The sequence below is a fragment of the Trachurus japonicus genome, chromosome 9, assembly GCF_045865225.1.
Source record: "Trachurus japonicus isolate A0001 chromosome 9, Traja_1.0".
Classification (NCBI taxonomy): Eukaryota; Metazoa; Chordata; class Actinopteri; order Carangiformes; family Carangidae; genus Trachurus; species Trachurus japonicus.
Genome location: NC_140915.1, coordinates 38,048,396 through 38,060,887, shown reverse-complemented (window position 1 = coordinate 38,060,887; position 12,492 = coordinate 38,048,396). Strand labels below are relative to the sequence as shown.

At 43.3% G+C, this 12,492-nt stretch overlaps 2 protein-coding genes across 2 annotated transcripts in view; both read left to right on the top strand.

Annotated features, from left to right (window-relative positions):
* Positions 1 to 19: 19 nt before the first annotated feature.
* snrnp27 (small nuclear ribonucleoprotein 27 (U4/U6.U5)) lies at positions 20 to 3,494 on the top strand. The gene is made up of 6 exons (XM_085787767.1): positions 20 to 217; positions 1,436 to 1,568; positions 1,903 to 2,012; positions 2,154 to 2,233; positions 2,790 to 2,854; positions 3,205 to 3,494. Exons 1-6 carry the CDS (start codon positions 181 to 183, stop codon positions 3,257 to 3,259), a joined length of 480 nt encoding a protein of 159 aa, XP_085643893.1. The 5' UTR covers positions 20 to 180; the 3' UTR covers positions 3,260 to 3,494.
* An 853-nt stretch (positions 3,495 to 4,347) lies between these two features.
* The window catches only part of mxd1 (MAX dimerization protein 1), a 21,771-nt gene continuing 13,626 nt past the window's right edge, over positions 4,348 to 12,492 (top strand). The window contains exons 1-2 of the mRNA XM_085787766.1: positions 4,348 to 5,273; positions 5,999 to 6,098. Coding sequence (XP_085643892.1) covers positions 5,207 to 5,273; positions 5,999 to 6,098 — 167 coding nt within the window. The 5' untranslated portion in view covers positions 4,348 to 5,206. The remainder of the gene's footprint in view (positions 5,274 to 5,998; positions 6,099 to 12,492) is intronic.

The window sequence follows — 12,492 nt, the reverse complement described above, 5'->3', positions numbered from 1 at the left end:
CTCTTAGTGAGAAAGGTCACCGGAAGTTTACGCTCTAAGAGACAACAGAGAACCCTCTTGAAGGCAGCCATTAACCTAAACGAAATTAAAACAACAAACAGATTGTCTTGTACTTGAAACTACTTGTTTATATTCAGAAGAAGCGGTACTTTCGAGGGAAACATCTGACCTGTCTGGAGAATGGGCAGGAGCCGCAGCCGGACGCCCCCGAGGCGAGGTAAGAAGCTACAAGCAGCTAATGTAGCTAACCGTGCTAACCGTGTGATTAGCTGGCTGTGAAGTCGTTCTCTGTTTTAGGATGAAAATAAGTTGGCAATACACATCCCCCAAGCCTCACTCTGATATATGACGTTTAGTATCACACTGTCCTTCTCCAACACACATTAAAATGTTGCTTTTATGGAAGAGTGTACTGCTTTTCTGTAGTGAAGCTAACAACACGACCTGCTCAGTGCGGGCTGTAAAGTAACAATAGCATGGCTGGCTAGCATCATGCGCTTATAGCCAGCGGTAAAACAACATCACACGTCACTCACAAAACAATTTAATATAGTAATAGTTCGTAGTAATTCGCTTTTGTTGCTGTATGAGCTTGCAAAGTTGAAATATTCTGGGTCTTGTGCAGAAACCACGTTGGTTTCTAACATATTTAGTCCATTGTCACCGGATAACAGCCAAAACACAGACAAATTAAAGTTAGCTTTACTTTAACGGCCCGTTTAAATAACTCGTGATCTAAACTATAACTGCTCAGTGGCGTATTCAGAAAACAGAAAAGTAATTTTCCTCATATTACATTGGAACCAAAGGAGAAGGCCAGCATGTCATGTGCTCTTTTTGCCATTTGAGGCAGTCAGTCACTACTTTCTCACCTTATCTCCGGATTTTCTTGTTTCCTATACACTGTTGGTGGAGGTGGTGTTTTTACTGCTGATAACCCTGCTATTGAATACCATTGTTTTAAATGTGCCACTTCACTTGGCACTCACCATCAACAGAGACACGTCACATGTTACATGAAGCTGTGATTGTATTAACTTTCTAGTTACAGACCTTTGAAGGAACACTAGTTGAGATTAAAGAACATCAACTATATACTAATGTGTTCATGGATATGTAGGTCTGATGTGATCAAAGATTAAAAGAAAATCAACTTAGACAGCACTGTGTCTTATTACATTAATTATAAGAAAACACTACAACAACATATTGGTTATTTCTGAGCATGTTTACTCACTTTCCAAATGCAGTGACCTAGCTTTCTGTGGCTCCTTGTAAAAGAAAACTGCACAAGCAGCAACACAAAAATAGTGTGTCCACTCCACAGTAGCACATTTTAAACATTTTTGCAGACAATTGTGATGTTGTTTAAAAAAAAAAAAAGATGTTTTAAATAACAGGTAATGTCATGATCTCGATTACGTCTATCCTACAGAGAGAAGACGGTCCCGCTCAGCCTCACGGGAACGTGAGCGAAGGCGAAGGGAGAGGGATCGCTCTCGTTCTCGTGACAGGGACAGAGACAGACGTAGGAGTCGCTCACGATCCCCTCACAGGAGGCGTTCAAGGTGAGTTGTCACAATGTCCTGAACAATGCTTCTCTCTCGCTTCAGGTTTGTTTGTGACATGAATCGGGTAAATGTTCTTTTTACTCGGAGAGGAGTCGATGAAGCTCTGTTGTTTGTTGGCAAAGATTCTTTACAAATTGTTTTCCAGGAAGGGATTTGTACCTCCAGTACAAATTTTGAGGTGTCCCACTACTGAAGCAAATTATATACTGTCCAATCATATTCTCTTCATCATTTCTGGAGGTTTAAACAAACCATGAACAATATAAGTCACTCTGCCCTCCATAGTTGTGATGACCCATCCTGCAGCCAGTTCCCTCTCTTCCCCCTGCAGGTCTCCTGGTAGACGTCATCGCTCCTCCTCCCTCTCCCCTTCAAGACAGAAAGACAGAGATGATCGCAAAGAGGGGAAGGATAAGACAGCCAAACCTATTCAGATTTCAGGTATAATGAATAATGATGACATTCTACATACAAATTTCATATGTACCATATAACTGAAGCAGGCGATTGAACTGTCAGTATTTTCAATTGCAATATTCACATTTTGTTCTGTCAAAATTCAACGCCATTGTTCCCTGACAGCGGAGGACATGCAGGGCAAAACAGAGGAGGAAATTGAGATGATGAAAATTATGGGATTTGGCACCTTTGACACCACCAAGGTGAGAATACAGGGATGTCCTATGTTTTGCAGCCACAAGGAGGTGCAGTGTATTTCAGCTCAACTGAAGAGGGGAACACGTGCGTTTGTTTTTTTGTGAGCCTGCCCAATGCACCAATGTGAAATGAATTTCCACAGACACGGTGTGAAAAACACAGGTGATACAACTGGTAGCTTCTGCACTGTGCAGATTCTCTTTTGACCAACACCTCACTGATTTCTTTTTCATTTCTGTTTGTTTCGGAGCTGTGGTGTTGATCACCCGACTGTTCAAAGACAGAAAACTGAAAATTAATTAGTGGAGAGCGAACTAGACATTGAACCTGATCTCAGGGGCTGGATTCATACATCTTTGTGTCATTTGTTAGCAGCTGCTTCACAGCAAAAGCCTTCTAGCAGCTGGAGTGCTGTCACAGTGACGCAGCTGCAGACTGAGGAGTTTAAAGGGGATACTAAATAAAACTGTAAAATATGCATATGCATTTCTGAATGAATATCACTGTATAACCTGAACTGAAATGCTTTATTGAAGACACAGTTACCTTGTTTTCAAACAGGGGAAGAAGACCGATGGATCAGTAAACGCATATGCTGTCAATACGACCATGAAGAGAAAATACAGGTACGTCAACAACAATAAGAAAATCTGTCTCTAATAGTACTCGGCTGTTCTGAGGTCGTGCAGCTTTACTACAGGCTCAGATATATATTTTTAAAGTCCCTGTTTAATTTATCCGAGTGCTCTCTTTTAAATTGTTGCTCACGTTTCTGAATTAAAGTGTCAACTTTTCAAGCCCGTCACAGTGAGCACTCTGAGCGTCAACCACTATTATTGTAGCCAATCACCTCCGCAGGTGTTTCTATGCAGAGATCCCAGCTCTCCCATTGGTGCCCGATGATGTAATCTGCAAGTGTTGCGAGGGTAACAGTGATGCAATGTTTTCTCATATATTTATTTAATTTTTTTTTCAGGCAGTACATGAACAGAAAAGGTGGATTCAACAGGCCACTGGACTTCATTGCTTGAAAGTATCGGCAACTCGTGATACTGAAGAAGCTCGCCGCTGTCCTCACCTCACTGCAGATATTGTGCTTTCTCCTCTTATCTCTAACCTGTGTGTGATGAAACCTTTCTGTATATACCTTTTGACAAGTAAACGCTTAACTGTAAATAATAGTGTTTGCAGGATAGACACAATGCATGAGGCTTTACGTTGTTAAAGTGAATGGTGTTTTATTTTGAATAAAGACTTTGAAACGTGGTTACAGTCCTTACTATGAACAAAAATGTTGTTTAACTACAAGTCTAATCCATCCACTTTGACTTGCAGGATTTGTTAAAAAAAAAGATAAATAGATAATAGATAATTGTTAATGTATTTGCATTGTTGCCAGTTTTGTGCACACACCAAGGAGTCAATGCAACAGGCTGTGTAAGTCTATCCTGTCGTTCTCTCAGGTGACACATGGTTATATATTCTAGTCCAGCCTGGTCTAATCCAGTTCGGTGTTGTCTGCATGTCAGTTCTCCAGTGACGGAATATATTTAGTCCAAGATGAAGGATGTTTTCAGTAAATAAATCCGTTCCGTTTTGTTGTACATCCAGTCCTGGTTTGTAATGACCACCATCTATCTATGAAGGCAGGTTTCTGATATAGTCGGTCATGCGCATGCGCAGATAGACGCCTTGTAATTGGCTAACCAAGAGACCAATAATAAGAGAACATGTGAATCTGACCAATCCCTGATCGAGAAATAAGACAAACAACACCACGGGAGCCAATCGCCGCCATACACCGCGAACCAGCATGGCAGAGGGGTGTGTCCTCTGTCAACAGCGGGCGGTGACGCTTTGGCTCGTGGGCGCAGCAACCAATGGGGAGCGAGTTTGTCGGAAAGCAACCAATCACCGCGCCCGAGCGTGCGGCGCAGAAACAGCGGCCATTGCGGCTCCGCGTTGTACTGCTTTTTTAAACGACGTTTGGAACCAAAATGGCGGAAGACGGTCCTCAGTGGCAGTCGGTGCCGAGCCCCTCCCGCTCACTGACGGCTTAACCGCCCAATAGCGGCTCGAGTCGGTCGGCCCAGTGGCCAATCACGTCGTAGTACACAGAAGCTTTGTGGTGAAGTACAGTAGTTAGCCGTGGTCCAGATCAACAAGCCACTATTTTGGCAGCAGTTTGATAAACACTCGCTGCTCCTCAGCTGATGTCAGTCGCTATCTGCATTTCCAGCGAGACGGTGTATCACGCGTGACCAGCGACAAACCAGCACCGAGTTTAGCCCCACAGCTCACAGCCCCGAACCGATCAGGTTGGATGACAGCGGCGGTTGAACTTTAAGACAGCTAGCTTGTTGTTTCTTTCTGTTTCTATCCAGACAAGTCTGTGAGCACTGAACTAGACAACAGCCTCCTCTGTCGATCTGCTCCATTTTTATACCTTTAAAACGAACTTTTTAAATCGTTTTTATTGAGGCAGCTGTAGCTAACAGCAGACAACTTACCTGGTTTTCACACAGACAGACCATAATAGTCAACACTCGACTTGATATATGTCAATTAAGCCTTCGTTTTGTTTTTGTCAACAAGCCGCTTTTTTGTCGAAGAACTACTAAAGCTAAAGCTAACATTTTATTTAGCTGACTACTTGGGGACAGCCAGCTCTGAGCCACCAGCTAACAACAAACCCCCGAGCTGAAGCACCGAGGACGGAAACTGGCTGGCTGTTAGAAGTGATAGGTGCTGTATTGACGACCTTTAACTTTTAAATAGCCCGTGTGATACACTGCTGCAGTAGAGACTCCTCTCGCCTTTCTTTTTTGTAAAAACACCATCATAATAGTCATCAGTGACGGAGCAGCGGGCCACCTGGGAGTCGAGCAGGCGATCAGCGGTCGGACCTGAAGCAGGTTGTTGTGTACAGCCGCGGGATCCCTCATCGGATTGTTAAATTATCTGTGTTATTGTTGAAAATGGCGGCGATCGGGATGGTGCAGATGTTGATCGAAGCAGCCGAGTACCTTGAACGCAGGGAACGAGGTAAAGTACAAAATGATTTGTTTACTACAGTTCTTCTCATTTCTGAAAAAAAAAAAAAACACATCGACAACCCATCCCCCCAACCCCCACCCCCAAATCACGCTAATTTATGCACCTGTCATAGTGAAGCCTATGTAAATCCTGTATTCTTGCACTTGTCCTTTATTGTGCATTAAACCATGCATTAAAAATACATACAGATGGTCGGATTTGGCACAATACAGCAGAAAACATCGCCTACCCCCCTAAAAAAAAAAAAAGCTGATAATCAGTTTTCAGACATTATTTTTTTTGGAGCTATATTGCAATAATAAAATATGCACGTGCGGTTGCATTTCTGATGATAAAAGAATGAATGCATATGTGGCAGATGCAGTCAGATGTGCAGGGAGACATTGTTTTCATGGAGGCCCCTCCTTTCCTTCTGTTGTGGTTTGCTAGTGGGGTTTATTCCAGTTCAAGATGACATCATTGTCCAGGCTGAGGAGTGGGGGGGGGGGGGGGGAGAAAAACACTGTATAAATATACTGCATGACATCCATTCACTGCATACCGACACCTCCACACAAAACATTGTCGCTGAATGCAAAAAAAATAAGGGATCCAGATCAAAAGTGGCACATTTTGCATTTTTCACTGTGGTGCGGTAACGCTGTATTTTTTTTTTTTTTTGCACTGGCAGAGAGCAGGACCATGTGACCACTATGTTGTTGATTTTCTTGCAGAAGCAGAACACGGCTATGCCTCCATGCCGCCCTTCATCAGCAGCCGGGAGAGGGAAAGCTTGAAGAGGAAAAGCAAAAGCAAGAAAAACACAAGTAGCAGGTAAAGGCTCGTGGTCGAAATCCACAAACTGTGTTGTTTTTCAGCTCCAGGAACAGGCCACCCATTATATTCCCACATCAAGTGTTTCTCCACTCCAGTCCAGCGGGGTTAATCCATTTGTTCCCAGAGTGCTGTTTGTTTTTCACATCAGACATATAATTGGCTGTTTGAGCTGGAAACGTGATCTTGAGACAAAATCAGTTTTCTCTGGACTGTGCAGATGGTATCACAACAGAACACATGACCCTGAGTTGTGTCAAACCTTTAAAATCTTCACATGCCTCAAATCTGAGTTCAACTATCGAAAAATTCACACATTAATTCTCTTAACCAAACTGCACAGAAGTTCAGACTTTTTATTTGATATTCTGTCAACATTTGGTAAACTTCATGTTCACGCACGCACTTCAGATTCAGTGGAGGTGATTGTAACACATGTGTTGGACCTGTTTGGACATCAGCACTCGGCTCCACTCTGCAGTTGTTTCAGTCGATCGACCCCCGAAGAGGTGGAGAAAATTCAGAAAGTTTTTATCTCATTATTGACGTGATCGATGGTCATGTGTCAGTTAGCTGTGAAATTGAGTTTCTGATCATATGTGTGTTTGTGTGGAGGGTTTATAACTGACGCTCGAGATTTCAATGCTTTTGCAACACATCTGGCAACATGTGATGAAACTTGGCTTCACTGGCAAGTCCTCCCTTGCCTAATGTGTGATCAGACTTCATGTGAATCTCAGGGCAGATTTTTCTCTCAGCATCTGTTAAACTTAAAGTTTGGTGAATATTTAAACTCACAGTGCGTCGAGTCTTTCAGGCCACTGTTGGACTGTGAAACAGAGTAGACTGAGTCAGTTCAAGCTGCTGACTGTACTTGAACGTTACTCATTGTCGCTTGCGGCTATAATCGTTTTTTTTTTTCTGGTTTTCGTGCTGTATCAAAAACCAGGGTTTTGTAAAATGAAACTAACCACCCACATCCAAAATTGTGATCATCATATTAGTTTTTTTTTTTTTTTTGCAGCTACAGGAAACCATTTGAAAGATAGTATCACCTCTACCACTCCCTCTGTTACACCCTCCACCATTTGTTGTGGAGGGAATGTATCTCTATAGGTTAATGACCTAAAGCATCATATTTTAGAGATTCTTAAAGGGATAGTTCACCCAGAATTCAAATTTCACTCATTATCTACTCACCCTCATGTCGACTAAGAGCTGTGAGAATTTTCAGAGTCCTCCGTGCCGTCTCTGAGTTACGGGGGGGTCCACGCAGCAGTATTTGTCCATATAATGGTTGTGAATGGATACCACTTTTCTTCGTCCAAAAAGACACACCAAAAAACATCCAAATACCTCCATACTGCTCGTCTGTAATGTCCCTCTGGTATTGAAGCCCCGACATGAGAAATTGTTCCGCCGGTCAGTGCAAATCGCGAGATTTGCACTGACACAGGAAGAGCAGTGAACTGAGACACTGGGAGCTTCCGCTACAAACAAGCTTAAAATATAGACTTATTTAATTGTTTTCGGAACAATTTCTCATGTCGGGGCTTCAATACAAGAGGGACATTACAGACGAGCAGTATGGAGGTATTTGGATGTTTTTTGGTGTGTCTTTTTGGACAAAGAAAAGTGGTATCCATTCACAACCATTATATGGACAAATACTGCTGCGCGGACCCCCCCCCCCCTGTAACTCAGAGAAGACATGGAGGACTCTGAAACTTCTCACAGCTCTTAGTCGACATGAGGGTGTGAAGATAATGAGAAATTTTGAATTTTGGGTGAACTATCCCTTTAACACAGACAGTAAAGCATCAAAAGCCTGACAGCTAACCTGTCAACAGCTGTATGCATAGGCCAGTGGAGGTATCCAGATGACAGCCTGTAACTGGCCTCGTTACACATTCCACAGTGAAATGTGCTAATTGGTTATGTACACAATAACAGCAGAGACATGTGTTTTTATCAAAGTAGAAGACTGGCATGGGTTAACTATTCTGTCGATGCCAAGTGACCAGTGTATTCATAACTCCACTGAAAAGGTCATTAGGAGCCGTGGCTGCTCTTTCCTGTGTGAGTCTGTGGCTCTGAGGTGGTGTGGAGTCTTCCCATTGTCTTGTGTGAAGCGTGACTGACAGCAGCAAACATCAGTCTGGCTGAACGGCCACTTGCTGAGGCAAACTGGGTCGGTCAAGGTGACTGCAGAAGACATTTCAGCGAGGGTGGGGGTGGGGGTGGGGGTGGGGGTGGGGGGCAGCTCTTGGCAGCTCTGGCCACCTCAGTGGACACCACCACCGCACACACATAGTGTACATACAGAGTCTCTAACCTGAATTCCATAAATCAATCAGATGGGGAACAAATTCATGTTGCATCAACGCCCCACAGATCGATGTGCGCTCTGTGATTAGATCGCAGTTTGGCTCCGTGACCCCGCGCGGGAGGATACGTGTGCGTTCTATATTTGTGTGGTGAGGTGGGGGGCACGCAGGAAGCTGGGAGGTTTCCTCTGGAAACAGGTTTCTAACTGCAGTGGGTTTCTTGGTGATATATATATATATATATATATATATATATGTGTGTGTGTGAGTGCCAGTTTCTATTATGTTTTGCAGTAACTACACACACATCATTGAAACACCAGTAAAAACTAGGGACGTAGCGGCTGAACATCGGTATCGCCGATATTTGCCTCATTGACTAACATCGGCCATCAGTAAATACGGATGGCAGTGGCCAATGTTTACCTGTTTGTGCTGAATCGGAGGAGAAACCTTTGTTTTTCTTTCTCTCTCTCTTTTTTTGGGGCGATGTGACTCTGCTGAGATGCAAGAGGGCGCGTGGCTTAAACCAGCTGCTTTATTTCCTGTCTTCCATTACTGGACAAACTGATTAATCCAGGTGTGTCTGATCATTACTGAGGTCAGAGTCAGACACACCTGGATTAATCAGTTTGTCCAATCATGTAAGACAGGAAATAAAGCAGCTGGTTTAAGTTCAGGAAGTAGTGGAGCTGTGCATAAAGCCTATTTGTTTAAGTCAAGTGAGCGAAAATGTCAGTTGTGTGGGGGCATTGAAGATTTCTTGGTTTCCTTTACACAAAAAAAGAATAAATAACAGAGAAAAAACACCGGTACCAGCAATTGCTATTGGTATTTCCCCGGAATTTCAATTGGTGCATCCCTAGTAAAAACATCTAATCGTAAATAACAGTTTTTTATTTGGGTGAGTTGGAGAAGATGTGATATAGACCGATGTAAACATGTAGAGATAAGCCGGGACATGGTCCCTCCTGTTCCTGCTCGTCCAGCAGACTCACAGTTGGCATATCACCGCCAGCCATCCCTCAGTAGAAAGGAGCGCGGGCCAAAAGCCCTGCCTGCTGTCTGTACATGGAGTCAGTTAATTAATATACTGCCATAATGCCATATTAAGTGGGGAGCAGCAACAAAATGCCGTGATGCAAGGACTACAGAGTGGCTCCCATTTAGATTGATTGTGTACTTACTGGAAATTAGGTATGTCTTCACATTAAGGCGCACAAGTCGGTGCTGTCAGTCATCCACCCCCTCCCCCCTCCACCCCACCCCCCAGCCGAGCGAACGTCTTCCTCTGCCACTCTGATGTGGAAATGTGCGTGCAGAGCACACACAGTGAGGAATATAAATGGGTTTATATATAGCCTTCTTACCATGTGCAGCCCGATGTATAGCAGTACAAACAAGCAGCTAGACTGCTACACAAAAGCACTAAAGTGTGCTGCATGTTGTGTAGCTACACTCCACAGAGCTCTTTATACTGACGACAGCTCATCCACATGTTTAACAGACTCTTATGTATTTCTTTACCTCCATCTTCCACCTTGGATCCATCATGTTTGATGAATGGGGAGATGTTTAACGTGCACAAACAACCGCACTAGTGACTTTACTACATCCAACGCTTGACACAATGATTGAACAACTCTTGAAACCTTCTTCTGCAACACCTTGTTGACGCTGGAATTCGGGTGGGGCTCAAACCAACAGGTTCTTTTTTTTGTTTGTTTCGTTTTCTGTCAAACACACCCGCTCGTGTGTGTGTGTGTGTGTGTGTGTGTGTGTGTGTGTGTGAGTCTGGCCATGTGAGCACAAGGTGAGGTCATCCTTTGTACAACTATTTCTGTCATAAACAAGCGTAACAGCCTGAGCCAACGCCTCCCAGCCTGCACCGGTCGCCCCATGTGAACTGTTATCACGTCCTGCTCCTGCTCTGTGGCGGCGAGGCGCGTCGCCCCGGACGCCAGCGTTAATAACGGCGACAAACGTTTCAAATGCGGCCGGACGACACGTTGTGCACACTGATTGTGTTTGAAGAGTCGCCTGACCTCAAGTGTCTACTGATAAACACCACGATCGGTATCCAATGTATAGAGCACATGAGGTGACACACATACATCGTCTATGTATAGGTCTGTTACCGCACTACCTCACATCTTGACTCAGATGATGGCTGCACACACACATTTGACTATGTCATATATTCATATACTGAATCACAGCCCCTTATTTCATTGATTAGATTAAAAGATAGTACCATTAGACCATTAGATTTATGTTCCTCATCGTTTAATCATTTTTAGTTAATAGTTAACCGTTAGGCCCTAGTTAGGTCCTAGGTAGGGCCAGACCTGTATGGATTTTTTAGGGCCAATGTTGATATTAGGCAATAGATAATATACAATACATATTTAAATGTAGCACGTTTAAAAAAACAACCCAAGTTGTCCAAAGTGCTGTACAATAAAACACAGAAGTAAAACTAGTACCAATAAAGCTAAATGGGATACAGGTAATAAAACAATAAAACAAAAGTGAAGAACTAACCTGCCGATAAAATAATGCAGATATATATATCGTTTTGTCTCTATCGTTATTTTGTTATTTTAATTAGTGGTGGAAAGAGTTTCCTTACTTTCGGTTTCACGGACGCTGCCCGGCGGGTCATGAGAATAACGCCGTTGAATCGCCGTTAATGGTCGGAACTACGACAGTATCAGATCGTCTTCGAACCTCTGACTTTCATTCTTGATGAATAAAAACATTCTTGGCAAGACATCCGTCTTGCGCCGGTCCAAGAGTTTCACCGTGCGCGTGGAGGCTCATGGTAAACTTCGCTTTCCAAAACTCCTCGTTGTCCCTTTAAAATGTGCCACTTTTTTAACATTATTCATTTACTTCAGGCCAGCAGTGCATTTCACCTCTACTGGATAAATAATAGCACAAGAATCAAGTCATACTCGCTGCACTTGATTAGTGAAAATATAAGTGGTAACATTGCCGCCTCTGGCTGATTAAATAATGCTCAAAGGGAGATGATTGGCCGGCCAATTAATCAGTTGGGCCTTAGGTTTTAGAGTTTGTTCATTTCATCTTCAGATATCTGATCTATTCTGACCAAACTGTCCAAAGCTGATGATGTAGAACAGCAACACACACTCAGTGTGATGTGTTTTCTTGATAAATGACCTCATCATTATCCAGACTGCTGCTGTGTGTCTGAGCTGTTAGTTGACTTGGCTAAGACCTTTCAGCTGCAGGTAATTCCCTGCTCCTGCCTCATACATGGACGTTATAACAGGAGGAGAGTTTTCATTCACAAGTGCATCCATGAGAACTGAGGTTGAAATTGTTTTATTGATTGAGAGAAAATAAACATAATTTTTCCATTATGGTTTTAAGTGCTCAGGTCATTTTCGACCGGTCTGCCATTTAGTTTTTATATCAAATTAAAGCCAAAACTAGATGATGAGAAACTCTAATGGACTCGTTCTGCCCATTTTTATGCTGTTTTATCAGATGAATCAAGAAAATAATCATATAAATAGAACAAATAAGCATCAGTGGAAGCCCTAACATTTACATACATTTACAGAAAATACAGCCTATAAAAGGAAAAATCGCGCCGATGAAATAATTGTCTTAATGTGTTTAGCTGGGATGGAGACGTCGGACACACGGTGACGTTTCTGCTCTGCAGTGGTCGTCCATTTGACTAAAAGCCACAGGAAGCGGAGCGCTACCTGCTCCCAGCCCGTGTGTTAAACATGCTTACGCTGCATTACATTTTTAGACATGCTTAGAGCAGGAAATGCAGGAGTAGCTTTAGCATGTCAAGTAGACGCAGAGCGGCTGCGGTTTCAGGCCCTAAAAACCAGTGACTTGAGCCTGTTCACTGGTGTTGAACTGGGATGGCTCCATCAGAGGAGAGCTTGTTGTTGGTGCACAACCAAGGTGATGTGATGAGGTGTTTTTAGAGGAGGGGAGGGGGGCCGGACCATTGGATGATCTGCTGATCCCCCCCATGATGATGGTTGTTTATATATGTTTTATTTCTGGTGCTGTGGAGA